The following is a 22,448-nucleotide window of genomic DNA, read 5'->3' on the forward strand; positions in this document are numbered from 1 at the left end:
ATTACATGCGCTATTCAACACTTTATTATAAAATAGGCTTTGTGTTAGATGATTTTGCCGAACTACACGCTACAGTCAGTGTTCTGAGCATGGTTAAGGGAGGCTAGGCTACCGTATGACGTTCAGTAGGTTAGGTGTAATCAATGAATTTTCAATTCACCGAGTTTCCATTTAGGACCAGTTTATCAGGAGGTAACCCCATCATGGCTCCAGAAAGATCTGTACATTTATTAGAATTAAGTGAGATGTCACTCCGGCGCTTTGTACAGTGGTAGCTACTGTTTGTAATTTGCACTGGTTTTATTCCCACTTTACTTGGGAATTATAATCCTGATAAAATTATAAACAAAGCATCAATATCTTGTTTAAACTGTGGACGCAGCTCAGGTTCACAGGGGTTAACTTGCCCAAGGCTACAGGTCAGCTTTGGAACCCCAAGCCCCACACATCCTTCACTGTTAGGACACCGCCAGCCTAGTAAACCATGCCCTGGTATCTAAACTAGACGCTCAGCCAAGTGGCCTTCCAGGAAGCAAACTCCCACCTGAGGGCAGGGAGTTATCAGCATCCTAGGCACAGGGAGCAGGTACTATCTCTGGAATGGGCCACAGCCCTCCCTGATGCCACACCTTCCTCTAGCCAGATTTCTAGCAGGACTGAGTGCCAGAGAGCCTGCCCTAGAGGACCGGGCCACTGGAAGGATCAGCCCCGCGTCCCGCAGGCTCCCGCCCTCCCAACGTCACGGCCTCTAGGTGCAGTGCCCCCTAGGGGCTCCCGCTCCGGTTGAGGAGGAAGGTGCAGGTCTTTCCTTCCACTGGCCCGTTACCCGCCGGCCGGTTCCCTGCCTGGCGCCCGCCCCGCCACCCTCGGGAGGAGCTACACGCCGCCGCCCGTCTGCGCGCCGCAGCCGCATCTCCGCGTGGAGGGAGACCTGCCGCCCGTCGCTCTCGCCGCCTCGCGGGTCTCGCTGCGCCCCCGCGCCATGAGGGCGCGCCTGCCGCTCTTCCTGCGCGGGCTCCGCCGCCCGCCGCGGCCCCCGGGCCCGCCGCTCCGCCTCCAAGCGCCCGGTCGCGCCAGCAGCGGCGGCCGTGGCGGCGGAGGTGGCGGCGGGGAGGGCCTGCTCGGACAGCGGCGGCTGCAGGACGCCCAGGCCGGGAACAGTCGCGGCCAGGGCAGCCGGGCGCCTTCGGCGCGGGACTCGATCGTCAGGTGAGCGTCCGGCGCTCGCCGCCGCCCCGGGGCCGGGTGGCGGCAGCTGGGGTGGGGGTGGGGGGTAGTGGGGGACGCAGGAGTTGGAGCGGCCGGAGCGCTCCGGGTTCGGCGTGGTCCTGGGGGCCTCCGCGGGGGTTTCGCTGGGCGCGGGCCCGAGAGTGCTTGGTGCTGACTCGTTAGAGGCGCCGGCGGCCGGCGGGGAGAGCGCGGGCGGGCGGCCGGGCGGGAGGTGGGGGGCCCGGGAAGGGCATCGGGCGGCGCGAGCATCCCTGGCGGGGCGGGCGCCGCTAGCCTGCGTGCCCCGCTCCACGTGCGCCACCGGGGCGGGCTCTGGTGTCGCGGCGCCCCGCGCGGCGGGGCAGGAAGGAGCGGCGCGACGGAGGGCGGGAGCCGGGAAGGGGAGGGGCGGGGCCGGGAGGGGAGGAGGGGCGGGGCGAGGGCGGGGCCGGGAGGGGAGGAGGGGCGGGGCGAGGGCGGGGCCGGGAGTAGGTAGGGTCCCGGGCGAGAGGCGGCCTAGGCCGGGCAGCGGCCCGGCTGTGCGCGGCGCCCACGTGTGCGGAAAGCTGACCCCTTCCTGCGGGGGTGAGGCTTGCCCTGTCCCGCAACGCCGCAGCCTCCTGCGGGCGGGAAAGCGTGCTCTCTTGAGTTACGTAATAATTTCCTGGACGTGTGAACGTGGAGCGGGGCCCACCCGACAACATGCGGAATGCGGCGGAGCAGTCGGGCCAACTCGTGCCCCGCATTGCTGCACGCGTGGGCAAGGAGTCCCCAGCGCCGCTGTGTGTAGAAAGTTCTCGGCCAACCCAGAAGGGAACCGCGGGAGCGCTGGGCGGAGCCTTTCGCTGCTCCCCACCGGAGACGCCGCTTAAGTCCATCCCCCCAACTCGCACCGCTTTTCCGCCCCAGTCGTCAGCCCTCTTTGTCCCCTGAGTGGGAGAGAGCCGAGGAAGAGCCTTGACGGGCCCCTCTTGGAGAAGTGTGTTCACTGGAGCCCTAAACCTGTAGAGTGAAGCACTCGGGACAAACCTGGAGGTGGCGTGCCTCCCCGCCCCGAAGGAGGATTCTGGTTCCAGAATGCTGGTTCCAGAATGCCGTGTCACTGAGCAAGCTGTTGCACGGCCCTCCATTCGCATCCTCTTCCTTTTTCCTTCTCTCCCCCCTTCTAAAACTAATAGCCTTTACCCACTTTGTTCCCAAAGCCCTTTATGATGTGGCCGATGACGCTAAGGAGCTTTTTGTTTATCTTGTCTTCTTTCTGAATATAGGTAGGAGTTACTTAGGCTTCCTCGGGTCATTAGATTGTGACCAGTGTAACCCTGAGCTCACCTTTGTGCGTTCGGGTCTGAAGACAGTCTGGGAGGCAGGAGTCACCACCCCATCACCCTCTTATTTTCTGGGTAGCTCTTACTTGCCTCCTGAAATTTTGTTCATTTATTGTCTGTCTTCCCTACCTGGAATGAAAGCTCTGGGGTCGGGAGCCTTGTCTCTTGTCACTGCTGAGTGCCATTTATACGTTGGACACTTGTGATATGGTGGGTGAATGAATCACTTAAGATTTGGGTTCATTCATGGATTCCATTCATGACTGTTCTTTTTGTTGCCTGACCTGGAGATGAGCAGAGTGGTCAGTAGGGGGGCTGGTTCAGGATCCTGGTAGGGAAGGAACTACAGTAGGGAGAATGGGAGTCTACCTCAAAGGGTTATGGAAGGGATTGCACGAGAGAACACATCCAAAATGCACAGTCCAGGAATTGTCCTATCAAGACCTCCACAGATATTGGCTGTCAGGATTTTTTTTTTTTTTTAACGTTTATTTGTTTTTGAGACAGAGGGAGACAGAGCATGAACGGGGGAGGGCCAGAGAGAGGGAGACACAGAATCCGAAACAGGCTCCAGGCTCTGAGCGGTCAGCACAGAGCCCGACGTGGGGCTCGAACTCACGGACCGCGAGATCATGACCTGAGCCGAAGTCGGACGCTCAACCGACTGAGCCACCCAGGCGCCCCAAAGAGACATATTTTTAATATCCCCAAAACTGGTCTTTCAGTGGATTGTGTCTGACAGTTGCTATTGGCCAGATAGATGACAGTCATCGCATAGTTGTCTTTGCCTGTACCTGTGGGGATTTGGGCCATGCGTATTGTTGCAACTTAGTTGACCTAGGTGCATCTGCTAACAAAACTTTCCTCCAAGAGATTCCCTGAGGGCTGGGAGGAAAGGAGGGAGGTGGGCCTAGCTAGAAGTCACCTAGAATAGACTTCTGGGAATCTGTGTGTGTATGTTATTTTTTTTTATTTACTTCAGGGACATATACCAGAAAAGTTAACGAGTAAGCTCCCTCGAAAGCATAATCCCCAATATTTCCATCCACAAGTCATGGAAGGGCCATTTGAGGAAATAAAATGATTTCTGGTTGTTGTCTGACAACTGACCATTGACATCTGGTAGAATCAAGAAAGCCGTAGCATTAAAACTTGCAGAATGGGTGTCAGAAATTAAGTGAAAATTTCAGGGGCAAAAATGCTACGGTTTTTCACAAAATGCTGCATCACTTACACCCTTGACGGCACAGAGGGTGATACTGTGTGGGGGGAGGGGAAAAAAAAGCAAAACGAAATTGCCGTCAAGGACTCTTGAGTCAAAAAAAGTCACTCAGACGAGTCAGATCCTGAACGCGAAGAAGTTTTAGGTATATTTCTGTTTGTTTGCCAGTTTTCCTTTTTATGCTCATATGAGTCGGTTATGGTAAATAAAACATATCTATGTCTAAAGAAGTCTTAAAAGCCCTTTTAATATTTACAAAGTAAACACTGTGTTAAGAAAAGATTGTACCGTAGTTTAACTGGCAGCTTTTTTTTCTGCTAGTGGTTTCTCAAACAATGGGATGTCTTTCATTCTCTATCTTACACAGCAAATACCATGAAAGCTCCCAGATCAGGCCTGTGCACCCAGAGGCAACAGGCTAGTTAGTCTGCTTTACTGAAGATACCCCCAAATGTTGTGGGCCTCAGTGTGCAGAGGGAGGCCGACCAGGGAAGGTAGGATGATGACCCGAGGGCGTCTGCTCACTGCTCCAGCTCTGGGTGGAAGGCGGCTGCTCCCATCTCCCAGCCAGCAAGAGGGAAAGGGGGCCAAGCTGCTGGTGTACCTCTTAGCTGCACATTCCTCGCCTCCCTCTGGCCAGTGCTCCCAGCCTGTTGGCCAGTTGTTAGGGACAGGACCCCATCGAGCTGCAGGCGAAACTGGGAAGTGTGCCCTCTAGTGTGGCTGGCTGGCCACAAGCAGCTCTCACTCAAGAGTTCTGTAAAAAGGGAAAATGGGAGAAAATATTCATAGGAAGTACCCAGTAATCCGAGCCATCATCAGTTGTAGCAATACCACTATTATAGTGAATGTATCCACTAAATTACCAGTGCGTGGATCGATTAAACTGCTCAGTGGTGCTTTCAACCTGGGCTACTTCTCAGAATACTGACGGCTGTTTGGGAAATGTTTAACTCTTTGTGCGCTGGTCACCTCTTTCGCCTTTGAAATCTGAACATCTTGGCTCTGCATTTAGGGATGTACTGAAATTGATCATTTCTAGTCATGTTAGCACCTGCTGCCTGGGAGACTCGGGTGTGGACACAGCTGGCTGCAGGGGAGGCTGAGAAAAGAGGTCATTATTCTGCATCCTGGTGCACACATTATTTCACGGCCAAAGGGAGACCAGCGTGTCATTGGAGTCACTGGTGGTGGAACCGGAGCACCGGGGGGCAAGGGCACGTGGCTCCGAGGGGCCCAAACAATAGGTTCGGCCCCTCGCCGCTGACAAAATCCAAAGGCTGAGAGACAAGTGGTGGTGGAACAAGATAGGAATTTATCTCAGCGAGGCCAGCACCCAGAAGACAGCAGACTGGTGTCCCAAAGACGGTCTCCAAAGTCTGAAGATACTGAAAATGCTTCTAGTTTTATATAAGGGAGATGTGGGTCGATACAGGCAGGTGGGCCGTAAAGATCAGGTCATTGCCTGGGGGTCGGGCTGGGTGGGGTCTTGCTGGTTCAGGGCAGTCCTTATTGCTTGAGGGGGTAGTTTTGAATCCCTTCAAGGGATGCTTTTGTCTGAGTTAAGAGATAAGCTGGAATGAAGAATTTAGTCAATTAGAAAGTTGAAGGTCAAAATGGAGGAAATTGAAGTCCTTTGAGAAGTGGATACTTTAATCTACTTATTTACATTATTACAGATGATTACCACCTTCTTCAGCCATAAAGTTCTGAATTGCAGTTACGCAGGGCAGCCAGCCGGGCTGGACAGTCACGCACTCCTTCCAGCTGGAAGTTGACACGGCAGCTTTCCTCACAGGAGTGAGAGAATCTCTGATCAGAAACATGTATGCTGCTTTTTAGGTTTTTTGAGCCTGGTGACTCCTTTCGTGCTCACTTTGTCACTGTACAAATAAGGAGTAACCTCAAAGAATGAAACGTTGGGGCGCCTGGGTGGCGCAGTCGGTTAAGCCTCCGACTTCAGCTCAGGTCACGATCTCGCGGTCCGCGAGTTCGAGCCCCGCGTCGGGCTCCGGGCTGATGGCTCGGAGCCTGGAGCCTGCTTCCGATTCTGTGTCTCCCTCTCTCTCTGCCCCTCCCCCGTTCATGCTGTGTCTCTCTCGGTCTCAAAAATAAATAAACGTTAAAAAAAAATTAAAAAAAAAAAAAGAATGAAACGTTACCTACAACAAGACGGGGAGAATTAGCCGTATGAGCTTAGGTGGTGACAGGTGTGTGCTTCTCCAGGTGTTTGATGCCTTCACTTACCGAGGGATGGTCAAGGCTATGAACTGGGAAAACTGTTGCCGTCGGAATGTGTGTTTTTTTAGTGCTCGAGGGTAGCTTTGAGTCACAGAAAGAGACCGTACGATTAGGCGAACAAAGGTCTCCACACAGGAGGTTCCTGGAGTTTGTCAGAGACACAGTAAACGTCGCGATGGGTCACGGGAGGCCTGCATCCCGACGTGTGGCTGTTTCCCCTTTAACAGTACCTCAGAGCCCCCCCCTCCCCCAGGGCCCTTGTTGAAGATGCACATTCCTGGGCCTCACCCCAGCCCTTTTTGAATCCGGCTTTTCGGGATGAGACACAGAAACCTTTCTTTTTACCAAGCTTCCCAGATGATCCTCGCGCACACTGCCAAAACCACTGGGGACCCCCTTTTCAGTGCCTTTAGGAACCAGGCAGGAGTAAGGACCCAACGTGGCCCCAATTAGCAGTCCTGAGAGCAGTTCCCGCCAGTAGGCACATTCGTTTCTTCTGAAAACTGGAGGAAGCGGACGGATGCCTTTTTGCAGTGCCTCGGCCATTCGGTGCAGCCGGAGTCTGGCCGGAACTTCCCCCTGCATTTTTTGGAAGCTGTTAGGTGCACGTAAGACCCCGTCAGAGACAGAAAACAAAACTTAAAGATGGTCTTGTTTTTTTTGCTAATATTTATTTTGAGAGAGAGCACAGGCAGGGGAGAAGCAGAGAGAGAGAGAGAAACCCAGGCAGGCTCTGCACCACCAGCACGGAGCCCGGACGCGGGGCTCAAACCCACGAACCGTGAGATCCTCACCTGAGCTGAAATCAAGAGTCGGACGTTCAAACCCGACTGAGCCACCCAGGTGCCCCAAGATGGTCTTAACAAGGGGCTTGGGTACTGCTTTGGCTGAGCCTTTTGTCTGTTACTGTGAGAGGGAAAAAGCCAACTTCACACGCAAGTGAGGACCATTTCACAGCAGTGGTGGCGAAATCGCTCATCCCGGAGACCGCAGAGGGACTATGTGACTTGCACCACATTATCTAGGTCTGCCCCGCGCGCACCCCTTTCCCTGGGCCCAGGAGTCACCTACCGGGACTTTTAGGAAGTCCAAATGCAGACTTGGATGGCGGGAGCCCAGAGGACTGGAGACACTCTCTCCCTAAGAGGCCTTGGGAGAATATCAAATTCTGATGGGTCCCTACTGTTGGTGCTCCCCTCCCTCCTCCCCCCCCACTTCCCTTTTCTTACCCCTCCCTTCCTCCTTCCCCTCTGTTCTCTTCCCCACCCACTCCCTTCACATTTCTTGAAATTCTGGGACCCGGGATTTATCCTGACGCACCACTTTTCTGACCGCAAGCCTCTTCCCCAGTCTCTGCTACCTTCCCCCACCGATGTTTGAGGTCCCTAGGGGTGGGGGGAACCCCTGGGGATGGATGTGGGTGGAGGAAGGGGATTATTTAAAAAAAAAAAACGCGAAATTTGTATTACAGTAAACTTGGAAAACACCAGAGAAAAAGTCACCCCTAGAAAATAATTGCTAACATTTTACGTGGCACGCGTCTGCGCGTCTTTAAACTCAGATGGTCCCGGTTTGTTTCGTGCGCGCTTCAACATTGTTACCCTGCCCCGCCTGGCCACACTTCCCGCGGGTGGAGCGCACCCTTATGTTGTCTATTTTCACTTACGGTACCGAACTTTCGAGGAAAGTGTGTTGTATCCGTCCTTTCTAGCCATTAACAAAGACGTGACTGCATGCTGTCTCTCTTTCTCAATGTAGAGAAGTCATTCAGAATTCGAAAGAGGTTCTGAGTTTATTGCAAGAAAAAAACCCTGCCTTTAAGCCGGTGCTGGCTATTATACAGGTAAGCTGGGAGTGTGGTTCAGTCCTACTGGTTTAGGATGCCTTTCGATGTAGAAGATAATTGTGTAGAGAAGACCAGGGCCATTTTCCGGTCACCTGAGTCCCGTTTGGGCGGGAAGAGAGGGCACGGCTGGAAACGCTGTCATTTCCCTCTTCCTTTGGTCGTTTTGTTTCTACCTGGTTACTGGCTGCTTACCGCTCTGCTTGAGTGCGTCTTTTGTGAGTCTTTCTCCTCTGGGTGTGGGGAGCTTTCAGAGGTTAGGAGCTAGGCACACACATGAGTTGTATTCCATAGATGTATTGTCGTCCGTGTGTGCTCATAAGCGCTTATCAGATATGATTTGAAAATGAAGGGGAAACATTCCCCTTTGTTTCTGTGGCAGACAGATGCGTGACGGGGCATGGCGTGTAGTAATCTTACTAAATCCGGCGAAGCCTGCCGTACGTTTGAAGGGCCAGACGTCAGCGCGTGCCAGAAGGACTTTGCATTCATGTACATCTCCTGGCTGCAGCCCCTTCGTCCCCGACTACGGTTGGCACTGTTTGCCATCCTTCTTGGCACCCCCGTGGGGTGACAGGTGCAGGGAAGCGATGAGGCGAGCCAAGCCCGTAAGCTAACACAGCACAGCAGTTGGGCCTCCGCCGTCGTTTCTGGCACGCGCTTAATGTGTCAGAACGTCAGCGTCTAGGGCCACGAGCGCTGTGATTTTCAACACTCTGGAGCTGTGCTCGAGTCACTCGCATTCTGTGTGGTCTGCCTCCACATGCCCTACGAAGAGAGGCAGGCGAGAAGGGTAGAGAGAAGAGTGACTGAGGCCTGGGCCTCCTGGGATTGTGCTTGCTGATCGCTCTCCGGCTACGGGCAGTCCTCTCAATCCCCGTCTTTGGTGTCCTCATTTAGAAAGAGGTGCTGGCTGTGTGGCTCCGTGTGCCTTAGCAGGGCTATTCTTTTTATCTTTTGAATGTTTATTTTTGAGAGAGAGACAGAGCACGAACGGGGGAGAGGCAGAGAGAGAGGGAGACACAGAATCCGAAGCAGGCTCCAGGCTCTGAGCCATCAGCACAGAGCCCAATGCGGGGCTCGAACTCACAAAGCGCGAGATCATGACCCGAGCTGAAGTCGGATGTTTAACCGACTGAGCCATCCAGGCGCCCTAAGAGGGCTATTATTTTTTAAAAGTAACAGAATTTGAAAGTTGTGAAATACATATGTGAATAAATACCAGCTTTAGTCTTCTTTTGTGAGCTATAGGATTCTGTATTTCCTTCTCTTTCTAATTAATTGGGCAATATAGTCACAAAATTCGTCTCTGCGTTACGTCTTGTGCTTTTTCAAGACATTTATGTTGTCATTACATTGTCATTCTTGCTCCCTTTCCTAAGGCAGGTGATGATAACTTGATGCAGGAGATCAACCAGAATCTGGCGGAGGAGGTGAGGATTGTTGAATTCCACAAATTCGTCATAGTTTTTTGATAGCACATTCTCTTACCGTGGCAGAATAACCTTGTGTTCCCTTTGCAGGCTGGTCTGAACATCACTCACATCTGCCTTCCTCCAGATAGCAGCGAAGATGAGGTAAGTACCACGGGCACCCGAACGCTCCGGTCGCTTTCCTCTTCGGATCTCCTACACCTGTTGACGTCTCTCAGCGGTGCTTGAACAGATCAGCCTATTCTCGCAGCTGAACCTGGAGAGGGAAGATCGCTTTTCCCTCTAGCGTAAATGCTCGTTCGCCTGTTGTCCTTCAGTAGATGTTTCTGTGGAAGACTTGGTCTATGACTCGGTGACTTTGGTTGTGTTTCTTTGGCTGCCGCAGTAGCGGCCAGTGGAAATGGTCTGGGTGTCGGCGGCTGGAGGACTAGTTCAGGTTTTTCCCTGTCCTGACTGGTTGTTTGCCCTTGGCCATTCCTTTGGCTTCTCTGGGTCACAGCTGGCTTATCGATAAACTAAAGGAATAGGATGAAATCCTCTTCAGCGTCCTTTCCAGGCAAATGTTCTGGGAGTAACAGCCTCTGCAAGGGTCATCTCAAGCCTGGGAGAAGCAGCCACCCCCATAAGTAGTGGTGAGGAAACTAGACCATGCTCGCGTTTGGTCCTTCTGTGGCTAGCTTTTCTTCAGCCCAGCTATGGCAGGGAAGCTTGGGTTTGACCGCCAGCGCTGGAAAACTTCAAATAACAGAATATGAAGTAACACAGAAGTTTATTTTTCTCATACGTAAGTCAGGTCGAGAAGCAGGATGCTATGGTGACATCACGAGGGCACCAGAAACTTAGGCTCCTTCTCTCTTGCTGCTGTGTTGTTTGGGGATCCAAGATAGCGGATTCAGCTCTCCATATTACATCCACGTTCTAGCCAGGGTCCAATGAACCCAGACTTAGTAAGGAGACACATAATTCAAAAGGATTATTGCAATAGGGATAACGAGTCAGAGAATGTTTTACCCTGTAGCCAGCCTTTTCTCAAAAGGGGTTGTCCGCTAATCCAGCTGAGGGTGGGCCAACGGTTAGCAGCCTGGGGGAAGGAGGGAAATTTCCCCAAATTTGATTAACAAGCGTTTTGTTCAGATTGAGCTGTGGGGGGCAAGTAGTTCACCTAATCATTTATGAGACATGAATGGGAATTTGTAGGCTCTGTATTTGGTTCTTTGCAGTACACAGAGGTTGGGGGTATTTCTTAACCTTCCCTGTTTTCTCTGATCACAAGGCTCAATTCAACAACTTATTGTCACCAGCAAGGAAGAGGAAGGATAAGGACCAAAGACAGGCAGGCCCTCAGTCTCTTCCCTTCAGGGACGGCTCCTAAAAGTCACAGTTCTGTTTCTATGCCATTGACATGAACCTGATTGCTTGGCCACGAAGCAAGGAAGGCTGGGAAAGGTAGTCTTTACACCAGATGGCCTTAGACCATTTATTAGAACAGCTAAACATCAAGAGTTTATTACTAAGGGAGAAAGGAAACCATATCTGGGGCAGATGGTTTCTGCCACACTTACCATTATAATATATTAGAAATACTGACACGTGTCATACCAGTGTTAACAAATGCAGAGAAATTTGTGTCCCTTTGAGAGACACCCATTGTCTGTATTTTTTCAGGTTCCTTGCCACTGGTGTTGATAGCCCTTGATTTCGTGTGTGTGTGTGTGTGTGTGTGTGTGTAATTCCTTGACTTATTTTTTGACAAAGATTTTTCCTTGTCAAAAATGTGAATGTGAATTTGCGTGGTGGTGGCGTTATGTTGGAAAAGAGTAAGGGTCTTAATTTGTGAGTTAAGATCTCGTTGTTGCTTCTGCCACCTTCTAGTTACAGGTAACAATAGACTGCCCCCTTCATTCTGTGCTGCCCGTTGACGTCACTCCCTCTGGCCACACCCCCAGCCCGCCATCTCTCCGTTGGCCCCTTACCTTATCTGCTTTACTTTTCTTCACGTCATTTACCACTTCCAGAGATGATACTAGTTTTTGGTTTTGCCCCTGTCTTCCCCGTTAGACTATAAACTCCGTGAGGACAGGTGTTTTGTTCCCAACTGTGTTTCCGGTCTTAGAACTGATATAGTTGTAGGTGCTCAAAACAGTCAACATCTGTTGAATGAATGAAAGATAAGTGAATAACTGAAACAAAATTTTCCCTCTCGTTGTTGTAGATCAAATAGCTTTGTCCTCTCTTACCAGGTGGACATACCACGGTGACTTTTTGCTAGACAGTGAAACGGAAGTGGTAAACCAGTACTCCTCCCAGTGAGACCCCTATCAATGGGCTGGTATCTCTTTTTCTTACGAACAAATAATATTGTGAAATGCAATGCATCAGTATGTTCTCTCCTGGCATAAAATAAACAGAGAGGACAGAGCGTTGCTTATTAAAAGACCTACCTAGCCACTCGTTAGCTTTTACATCACCTTCCCAAACTGTACTTTGGTCTTTTTCGTAAATAGTGAGTTTCCTATGAAAGGGAGATTTCTCTGCTTAGCCTATGCATTGACCATAAGGCTTTGGAAATGCTTTCTGTGTGCCATTCAGGTCCAGAGAACCTGAGGGCCTCAGTGATGGCTTCTTGCGTGTGACAGTAGGGAAGCTTTTGTTGAACACATTGTGTTTGAAGTACAGGCTTGTCCGGGCCAGTTTGGAATGCCTGAAACTCTTGCTTCCTGGTCTCCCTGAAGGTTGGCAGTGTGTTTGGCTTAAGTATAGTTGTGGACAGGGAATTATCTTTTGCCTATCTAAATGTTGTGAACTGTCGAGCTTTGGTTTGGTTTTATTTTGTTCTGTTCTGCCAGGAAGTAGCACAATAAGGGAGACTGAGAAGTCACTAAAATGCAGGCATGCTTCCTTTGAGCTTTTATAAACATGGGAGAAAGAGAAACTAGATGTGATTCATTCTGCTTCACATCAAGTCTTCAACAAGGACTGAAAAAGGAACTACAACAGATGCATTTTTATGAATCGGTTCTTTTGTTGGCTCTTATTTTCGTAAAATTGATTTTAGGGTGTTTTTCTTCCTCTGTAGATTATAGATGAAATCTTGAAGATTAATGAAGACACCCGAGTACATGGCCTTGCCCTTCAGATCTCCGAGAACTCATTTAGCAACAAAGTCCTCAATGCCTTGAAACCAGAAAAGGATGTGGATGGGTGAGAAAATAGAAAAGAAAGCAATCAACTCTTACTGCTAAGCGAGTTTTTCTACTGAGATTTTTCTTTTTCTTTTAGTTCCACGGTTTCAACTATGTCAGTAATTAAGAGGTGCAAGAAATCCTTTAACTATTTCAGGGATTTGAGGGCTTTCTAAATTCCGTATAAGAAAGTTACACATTTTCGGGACACCTGGGTGGCTCAGTCAGTTAAGTGTCTGACTTCAGCTCAGGTCATGATCTCGCGGTTCGTGGGTTTGAGCCTCCCATCGGGCTCTGTGCTGACAGCTTAGAGCCTGGAGCCTGCTTCTGATTCTTGTCTCCCTCTCTCTCTTTCCCTCCCCTGCTCACTCTCCCTCTCTCTCTCTCTCTCTCTCTCTCTCTCTCTCAAAAATAAATAAACATTAAAAAAAAAAAGTTACAGATTTTAGAAAATGCACATGTCCTTTTGTAGTGCTTGGGTGCCATTCTGGAAATAACGTCCTTAACACCATCATATTCATTTGGTAATTTCCTGCCTGACTTACAGAGTCCTTGGCCAGCCTTGTCTTCTAATGAGCTTTTCCTTGATAATTCTGCCAGACCAAAGAAACAACCCAGCGTCCTGAGTCACCAGCAGGACCATATTCTCAGCCCCAGGTCATTTGAGAAAAGCAACACAAGCAGGTCATTTGAGAAAAGCAACACAAGCACTTTTATTCAGAACACAAGGTTTTACTTGAAATTAGAGGGGAAAACTACAAGTAGGTGGTGCACTAATATTTGTCTTTCAGTCATGTCCTGGCGTGACATCAGCTTCAGGGGACAAGGAATACCACCCATTCATGTGGGTCATCAGGACTCTGAGTCTTGGGGAATGAAAAGCTCATTTACCTATGTGGAAATAGGAAGTGTTTTGTACCCTGGCCAAAAAGAACATAATATATTCAGTGTTACGAAGTTGTAAGCAAATGAAAAGTTAGATTCCCAATCCAGCTGACTTAAGGGAGCTGGATTGAGAGGCTCCCGCCTCGCCGACACACCGAGGCCTTTTCCGTTACTCCGGCCTCTGTGGGCACTCAGTCTGAGGATAGACCCAAACACAGGTTGCAGAGCTGTCCTGAAAATCTCTGACCCCGTATTAGACTAACTAGAAGGGAGAAGAAGCCCTAATCAATTCGAATACATCCAGGACCTAAAGATATCGAAGTGTCATTTCAAATCTTTCCTTAAAAAGAAGAGAATTATGGGAACTTTTCTAAATGTCTCTTTCGTTACTAGCCTTTAGTGAGACCGTTGGTTTCGGCTAGATAGTTACGGACTAGCTAGTCCTGGATTTGAATGAGGAAGAGCACAAAAGCCATTGAAGGTACCTGGTCACTCATTTTTCCCTCGACTTCTCAAGGAGATAAATACTGATGCTAAATGGGGATTGTGAATCCAAGTCTTGCTACGTTACCCCAGGGTTCTGGGATTGGTCCTGGATTTTAATACTGATTGAGGTATACATTTCTTCAGGGGGAAAGTGGGCTCAACTATATGACCCTGGTACGCACACTTTAGAGCAGATTCCACGTAGCGTATTGGACAGAGCTCCCTGGAGTTGTGCACAGCGAGGCCCTGCATGGCCTTACACTGTGGTCCTGCGATCCAGGCAGAACCAGAATTCCCAAGGTCGTCCCCAACCCACAGGGACCACTTCAGAGTTTCCTGAGGGACTGCGCTAAGAAGCCAGTGGTCTTTATTCCTGCCCACTCTTTATTTCGACTTAATGATTTAATATAGCCTGTCTATGAAACCTTGACTCGGATGTTATTTGGGATTAATACATGTGAGTTACAGATCAGTAAGTTTTGACCAAGTTTTGACTTCCAACTTCCCTTATTTTCAAATTCAGAGTAACAGATGTAAACCTGGGGAGGCTGGTCCGCGGGGACGCCCACGAGTGTTACGTCTCACCTGTGGCCAGAGCTGTAGTTGAACTTCTTGAAAAGTCAGGTATGGTTGCTCCTTCAGAAATGCCACTATTTCTTACGTATTGGTACTGACTTGATTTTTTAATAAGCATTTGTTTCCGGAAGATTTTATTTTATTTTATTTATTATTTTTTTTTTTTATAAATTATTTTTTTTTTTCAACGTTTATTTATTTTTGGGACAGAGAGAGACAGAGCATGAACGGGGGAGGCGCAGAGAGAGAGGGAGACACAGAATCGGAAACAGGCTCCAGGCTCTGAGCCATCAGCCCAGAGTCTGACGCGGGGCTCGAACTCCCGGACCGCGAGATCGTGACCTGGCTGAAGTCGGACGCTTAACCGACTGCGCCACCCAGGCGCCCCATGTTTCCGGAAGATTTTAATTGAAACACGGAAGTGATGTTCAATGTCAGCCCTTTTTCTCATCTTTTGGGAGCTGTAAATGAGCGTGACAAATTTTTCTAACAAGATTAACTGTATTACAGTTTTAAAGAGAAACAGGTCAAGATGGGCGGCCTACTTGTAAACAGGTGTTCAGCTTGTCTCATGGAACAGAGTAACCACAATGAAAACTGTCCCAAGTGTCAGCTTCTCAAATCTGTCAGTGTATAGACTTAAATAAGACTTTTGTTTAATATTTAAACGAGGAAGCTGTCAGGTATAGTTCAGGGTATGGAAACCGTGATTGGGATTCATCAGTGAGCAATATCTCTTTTCAGTAATCAGTATTCAATTTCCATCATTCTCCCCTTGACCTTGCTTTTCTATGTCAGTAATGTAGAGGCGAATAATTTCTTTTTCTTGGTTATCAGATTTAATGAGTAAATTATTACTGTGTGTTTCATATACTTAAGGACTCTCTAGCTGACTATATAAAAATTTAACTAAATTTTTCTTGATTCCAGCTTGGGTGAAAAAGAGGAAGATGTCCCTTCTCCACATCCAAACATGCAACAATCAAACAAAAATTCCAAAATATTTAATATCCCAAATGTATAAAGAACTTATACAACTCAGTACCCAATAATAATAATAATTGATTAAAACATTAAAAATGTCGGAGTAGACATTTTTCCAAAGAAGACATACAGATGGCCAACAGACACATGAAAAAGTGCTCAATATCATGGATCATCAGGGAAATGCTAATAAAAACCACAATGAGATATCACCTCACACCAATCAAAATGGCTAGACTCAAAAACAAAAGAAATAACAAGTATTGGTGAGGATGTGGAGAAAAAGGAACCCTCATGCACTATTGGTGGGAATACAAATTGGTATCGCCACTGTGGAAAACAATATGGCGGTTCCTCAAAAAATTAAGAGAAATACCACATGATCTAGTAATTCTATATGGGTATTTACCCAAAGAAAGTGAAAACGCTAATGCACAAAGATACACGCACCCCTATATTTATTGCAACATTATTGACAGTAGCCAAGATATGGAGGCAATCTAAGTATTCACTGGTAGATGAGTGGGTAGAGAAGATACGGTATACATATGCAACGGAATATTACTCAGGCGTAAACAAGAATGAGATTTTGCTGTTTGTGATAACATGGATGGACCTAGAGGGTATTATGCTAAATGAAGTAAGTCAGAGAAAGACAAATATCATATGATTTCACTAATTTGTGGTATCTAGAAAAAAACAAAAAAAGCAGCAGCAGACCCATAGACCCAGAACAAACTGGTAGCTGCCATGGGTAGGAGGGGGCAAAATGGGTGAAAGGGAGTGGGAGGAACAGGCTTCTAGTTATGGAATGAATAAGTCACAGGAATAAAAGGAACAGCATAGGAATATAGTCAGTGGTATTGAAATACCGGTGTATTGTGACAGATGGCTGCTACACTTAATGGTGAGCGTAGAATGACATATAGTCACGTCACTATGTTGTATACCTAAAACTAACATAACACTGTGTGTCAACTATACTTCAATTTAAAAAAAAAAAACCCTCCAAAGTATACACCAAAGTTCTATTAGAAGGTTAACTTTTGATATATACCTTTAAGACAAGTAGCCATTAAGCTGAGGTAACCCACGTAGACCCTGTTTTTCCATCCTGTGACTTATCAGGATGACGATTCTCTGTCACTCTACCATAAAATTCACAAAGAGTAAATTATGACTGATAGGCATTGTAGGCTGCAGCTTGACGGAGATGGCCAAGTTTTAAAGGGTTCTTTTTCCTTCCACTAAAGCTGTGTGGGAGGAGGACTCTGAAGTTTTGATCATAATACTGGATTTCCATTTGGTGGGCAGGTGTCAACTTGGATGGAAAAAAGGTCTTGGTAATAGGAGCCCATGGGTCTTTGGAAGCCGCCCTGCAATGCCTGTTCCAGAGAAGAGGGTCCATGACAATGAGCTCCCAGTGGAAAACACCTCAGCTTCAAAGCAAGGTGAGCATCTTTCGTGTGGGAAACAGAATTTTAAATGCTTCTACCAGGAAAGGGAAAAAACTAGAAATGTATGGCATACCACTTAGCATAAGAAGCTAGAGAAAGAACAGAAAATCTCCAAGGATGAAAACAGTGAAGAGCAGAAGGTAATGAAATAGAAAAGCAATGTATGTGAGAGGTTACCAGCTGAGCCAGAAGTCAGTCCTCGGAAGAGTCTAGTAAAATGGAAACACCACGAGCCAAAATAACGGAAATAAAAAGAGAACACCAGCAATGTTAGAAAACAAAGGGACATAACCGCAGAAGAAAAATGATTTTCTAAAAAGGAAGCTATGAACAAGTTTATACTGGTAAATTTGAAAATGTGCATGAAATGAGAACTTCTAAAAAATGTAGCTTACGGGGGCACCTGGGTGGCTCAGTCAGTTAAGCGTCCGACTTCAGCTTGGGTCATGATCTCGTGATTCATGAGTTCGGGCCCCGCGTCAGGCTCTGTGCTGACAGCTCAGGGCCTGGAGCCTTGCTTCGGATTCTGTGTCTCCCTCTCTCTCTGCCCCTCCGCCGCTCACGCTCTGTCTCTCTCTCTCTCTCAAAAATAAATAAACATTAAAAAAATTTTTTTTGAAAATGTAGCTTACAAAATGAATTTAAGTTAAATCAGTTAGACTTACATATATTAAAGACATTGAATCAGTCTACCCACCAAACATGCAAACAAAACAGGTGATCGGTAGTGTTACAAATGAGTTCTACTGCCATCAAAGAACAGATCATAATCTTTTTTGCATAGAGTAAAAAAAGAACACTTCCTAACCCATTTTATGACAAGGACATAAATAAACAAGGACAGGATGCTCAAGGACAATTATGGGCCAATTTGATCTGTGAACATAGTTAAAAGAGTCATCATCAAAATGTTAACAACTGAATCCAACACCAGGTTAGGGTTCTCATAGGATTGCAAGCGTAGTTTAATATCAGAAAAATCCATTAAAATCTATGAACATAATTTACCATATTATCAGATTAAAAACTATACTGTCGCCATAGTAGATACAGAAAAGTCATTTGGTAAAATCTAGTCTCCATTATGATTTTTTTCCTAAAAAAACCTTTTAGTCTAGGAAGCTAAAGGAATTCTTTAACCCCATAAAATACCTGAAAAGTTAGAGCAAATAGATTTAATGGTGATATTAGAAACGTTCCTTTAGAAATAGGAAGGATATAAGGGTGCCTGTTCTCAGCACTCCTACTCAGCACTATATGAGAATTACTAGACAGTGCCTTGATATGAAGAAAGGAAGAATTTATAATGATTGGAAAGGAAGACACCAGACTGTCCTAGATCCTAGATGGTAGGATTACCTACATAAAAAGCCCGAAAGAATCTATAAGAAAACATGAGAATGAAAAAGAGTCCGCTTGGGTTTCTGGGTATGAGATCAACATGCAAAAAAACCAATTGCATTTCTACCCAGCACACCCATAGTTAAAAAAATGAATTTCTTTAAAAAATATCTATTTTGGGGGCGCCTGGGTGGCTCAGTCGGTTGAGCGCCGACTTCAGCTCAGGTCACGATCTTGCGGTCCGTGAGTTCGAGCCCCGCATCGGGCCCCTGTGCTGACAGCTCAGAGCCCGGAGCCTGTTTCAGATTCTGTGTCTCCCTCTCGCTGACCCTCCCCCGTTCATGTTCTGTCTCTCTCTGTCTCAAAAATAAATAAATAAACGTTAAAAAAAAAAAAAATATCTATTTTGAGAGAGCGCACCTGTGCTCAAGCACGGGAGGAACAAAGACAGGGAGAGAGAATCCCAAGCAGGCTCCATGCTGTCAGCACAGAGCCCTATGTGGGGCTCCATCTCCCAAACTATGAGATCGTGACCTGCGCTTGGAATCAAGAGTGGGATGCTAAACCGACTGAGACACCCAGGCGCCCGCCTTATACCATTCTTTTACATTTTCATGGCTGAAACGGTTAATAAAGTTCATAATTTCAAAATATGACCCTGAATCTAACAAATTTCAAGCAAAATGAAGTTACATTAAAAGCGTATTGGGGCGCCTGGGTGGCTCAGTCGGTTAAGCGGCCGACTTCAGCTCAGGTCACGATCTCGTGGTCCGTGAGTTCGAGCCCCGCGTCGGGCTCTGTGCTGACAGCTCAGAGCTTGGAGCCTGTTTCAGATTCTGTGTCTCCCTCTCTCTAACCCTCCCCTGTTCATGCTGTGTCTCTCTGTCTCAAAAATAATAAAACATTAAAAAAAAAAATTACAAAAAAAAATAGTAAAAAAAAAAAAAAAGCGTATTAAGTACAGGGGCGCCTGGATGGCTAAGCCAGTCAAGCGTCCAACTCTTGGTTTCAGTTCAAGTCATGATCTCACAGTTCGTCACGATCTCACAGTTCGTTAGATCGAGCCCCACGTTAGGCTCTTGTGCCGACAGCTCAGAGCCTGCTTGGGATTCTCTCTCTCCCTCTCTCTCCACCCGTACCCCACTCTCTCTCTCTCTCTCTCTCTCTCAAAAATAAGCTTTTTTTTTTTTTTTAAGTGTATTAGGTACAATAAAGTACCGCGGAACATCAAAAACACATGTTCCTCATGTTGCCGCAGGAGAACAGAAAGGAGCAGGTTGTGGTGCTGCCCAGGGAAGGCAGGTGTCTCCACCTAGAAGGGTATATTTGAGTGGCAGGTGGATCTAATATATTTTAAGACAGCTGGGAAACGTCTTGCCATTGAGCTCAAACCCACATGCCTTTTTAGTGGTCACCACACGGTGGCAGCCTACTCAAGAAAATTCAAGGGCAAGGTTGTGCAACGCAGAGCCTAGAATTTTTGATCTGGAAGCTTAGTGAAAGAGGAAAACAAACCCTGCTCTGAACTGAACAGCTGTGGTGAAAAAGAGAAAAATACCTTCACTGGCAACTGAATGTTTTCACAGCTGTCACAGAGACTTTGCTAGTTGTATCTGTGTTTTTGTAAAACAGAGACATCTTTCAAAGTACTTTTTTTTATTATGGAAATAAATCACCTTGACTCTTCTTTGGGACAAACCTCATTTTAACTTTGAGAACGATTAAGTGGCTTTACTCTCTAGAGATTCTAGAAATTGGGTAACTTTCCTGTTTTCAGATACCCAAGAAGGTTCTCTTAAAAGTTCATGTTGCACACACATTCTGTTTCCTGAGGCCTCGGTATTTGTAACCGCACCACCGTGGATCATAGAGACTGTAGACTTTCTCTTTGTTGCTTCATCTGTTTTTGTTTTTTTTTTTTAAGGTTTATTTTTGAGAGAGAGAGAGAGAGGCAGACTGCAAGCGAGAGACGGGCAGAGAGAGAGAGGGAGACACAGAATCCAATGCAGGCTCCAGGCTCTACCCGGAGCCCGACACGGGGCTCGAACTCACTGCGAGATCATGACCTGAGCCGAAGTCGGGCGCTTAACTGACTGAGCCACCCAGGCGCCCGATTGCTTCATCTTTGTAGCCAAAAATATGGAAAGGAATTTTCAGGGCTCCTCATACTCTTTGCGAAATGCATTTGGTCTCTGGAATTTGGCCCCCCTCTACCTGGCGTACTTACTTCCTGTCCCACCAGGAGGTAGAGCCTTTACCTTTCCATTTTTCATGCCAGCAGCCAGCACTTCAATACCAGCTACCTCCCCACTGATATGCCTCCACACTTCTGCCCGACATTTGACTTTTCCCTCTTCCTATATTTTATTTCTAAAACACAGGCCATTGCTGGGCCTTGTTGCTGAGGGTCAGCCGACGTCTGTGGACCACAGTGGTAGCAGCTCATGAGGTCCCGAGGGCATCCTGGCACGGGTTGGCATCCTGGGGGCACCTGCCCGGGACAGGGTGTGTCCACCCTTGCTGCGCCTTAGAAAACCTTCACTGTGAAAAACGTTGAAGGTATAACAACAGATTGGGATCTCTGTTTTCTGATTTTATTAGGAGCGAATAACTGGTCCAATGTAAGATTACAGTGCTTTCAGATTCTCCTTATCAGCGATGACAAGTGTTGCGGAAAGAAAAGGGGAAGCAAAGGATTAGGGCCATTCGGTGGAAGGAAGTCATCTTTGCAAAGCATTTCTTCTAGGCTTGTTTGTACCTGACACGGAACGAGACACTCCCCCCCACCCCCGTTGGCTGTCTGGTTGGGGCTTTCCATCCTGAGAGGTTTGGGGATCAGGAGGTAACCGTGAAACGTAAGAATCCTGTCTCCCCCCCTCCTACACTCCGTAGCCTTTCAAGGTGGGGATTACCTACAACCAATCCTACCGTGACCAGCAGGGACTACCTTTGAGGGTTTAGAATCAGACACAACATTTGTGTTCTGGGTAAGCAGTAGGACATAGGCTTTGGTGACAAACAGCTGTGGGTTCACGCTTTAGTTGTTGCTTAACGTTTCTGAGCCTTGTGTCTTCATGTGTAGAATGGGAGTTATAATTTCCCCTACCTGCTGGGGAAATTCGGTCATATACGTTGGCTTAGGACAGAACTTGGCACCTATGAACATCCACATTAATGGTTTGGCTACTGTTAAAGGTGAGTCAGGAAACACACTGGCAAGTTTCACAATGTGGAAAGGCCGCTGGGTCAGTTAAATCATAAGGAGATAAGCTAATAAGATAGTGGCATCTAGGTCCCTCATTGGAAGCCCAGTAGATGTGCTTCCAGCGTATGGCTGGCAGGAGGGAGTCGCTCTGTGGAGCCTCCCGGCAACATTTGAAGGTGGAGGGGATGAAGGGCGCCTGGGGGGGCTCAGTCGGTTGGGCAGCCGACTTCGCCTCAGGTCGTGATCTCACAGCTCGAAGGCTCGTGAGTTCGAGCCCCGCGTCGGGCTCTGTGCTGATGGCTCAGAGCTGGATTCTGTGTCTCCCTCTCTCTTTGCCTTCCCCTGCTCACTCTCTATCTGTCTCTCTCAAAAAGTAAACATTAGGAAAAGAAAAAGATGAAGGTGGAGGGGATGAAACCACAGCCAGACTAAGAGACGGTGTCTTGACCTATCCGGGCTCACCCCCAGTCTTCACTGGGAATAGGCTCAACTTTGAGTTATGTAACAGCCTTTGCTCCATGGCCGTGGACCTCTTCCTTCCCGTGACTTCTGCGTTACTCGGGAGCCACTCTGCTTCAAGTTATCTTTGGTGGGGGGTTCCTCGTTTATTAATTACTTCTTACAGGAATACTATTCCTTCCTACAATGTCGAGGCGTGGTTACGCAGAGTTACTGAAATAGAAATGGATTCTGCCGACGCGTAAGATCTCCGTGGAGCCTGAGCGTGAAGCATTGAGATTTGGCTTTTTAGAGTTTTGTGGAAAATGGAGTCGACTGCTGTGTTTTGTAGCTTTATCGCTGGTGCCCACCAGAGCGCATCGCTGAAAAATAAGAATGAGTTTCCCACTTTGTTTCAAGCGTCCCTTCTGGGCTTTGCAACGTTAGGCATTTGCATGTGGGAGAGGGGAAGAATGTCTGGGCATTTGTCCAAATGAGCCGCGCTTTGTGCATCAGACGTCAGTAAGCCAAAGCACTGGGCGTGATGTCGTTGGGTAGGGCTGAGGAATCGCCCTCCTTCCTCCGCCCAGACTTAGACGCCACACTCAGCTTCCCAAGCCC

The 22,448-nt window shown here is 47.8% G+C and overlaps 1 protein-coding gene across 1 annotated transcript in view; it reads left to right on the forward strand.

The window, feature by feature from the left end:
* The first annotated feature begins 788 nt into the window (after positions 1-788).
* MTHFD1L (methylenetetrahydrofolate dehydrogenase (NADP+ dependent) 1 like) overlaps positions 789-22,448 on the forward strand; it is a 57,858-nt gene continuing 36,198 nt past the window's right edge. Inside the window, exons 1-7 of the mRNA XM_030316590.1 lie at positions 789-1,209; positions 7,756-7,840; positions 9,223-9,273; positions 9,364-9,417; positions 12,350-12,474; positions 14,350-14,450; positions 16,701-16,837. Coding sequence (XP_030172450.1) covers positions 983-1,209; positions 7,756-7,840; positions 9,223-9,273; positions 9,364-9,417; positions 12,350-12,474; positions 14,350-14,450; positions 16,701-16,837 — 780 coding nt within the window. The 5' untranslated portion in view covers positions 789-982. The remainder of the gene's footprint in view (positions 1,210-7,755; positions 7,841-9,222; positions 9,274-9,363; positions 9,418-12,349; positions 12,475-14,349; positions 14,451-16,700; positions 16,838-22,448) is intronic.

Source organism: Lynx canadensis, chromosome B2 (assembly GCF_007474595.2).
Source record: "Lynx canadensis isolate LIC74 chromosome B2, mLynCan4.pri.v2, whole genome shotgun sequence".
NCBI lineage: Eukaryota > Metazoa > Chordata > Mammalia > Carnivora > Felidae > Lynx > Lynx canadensis.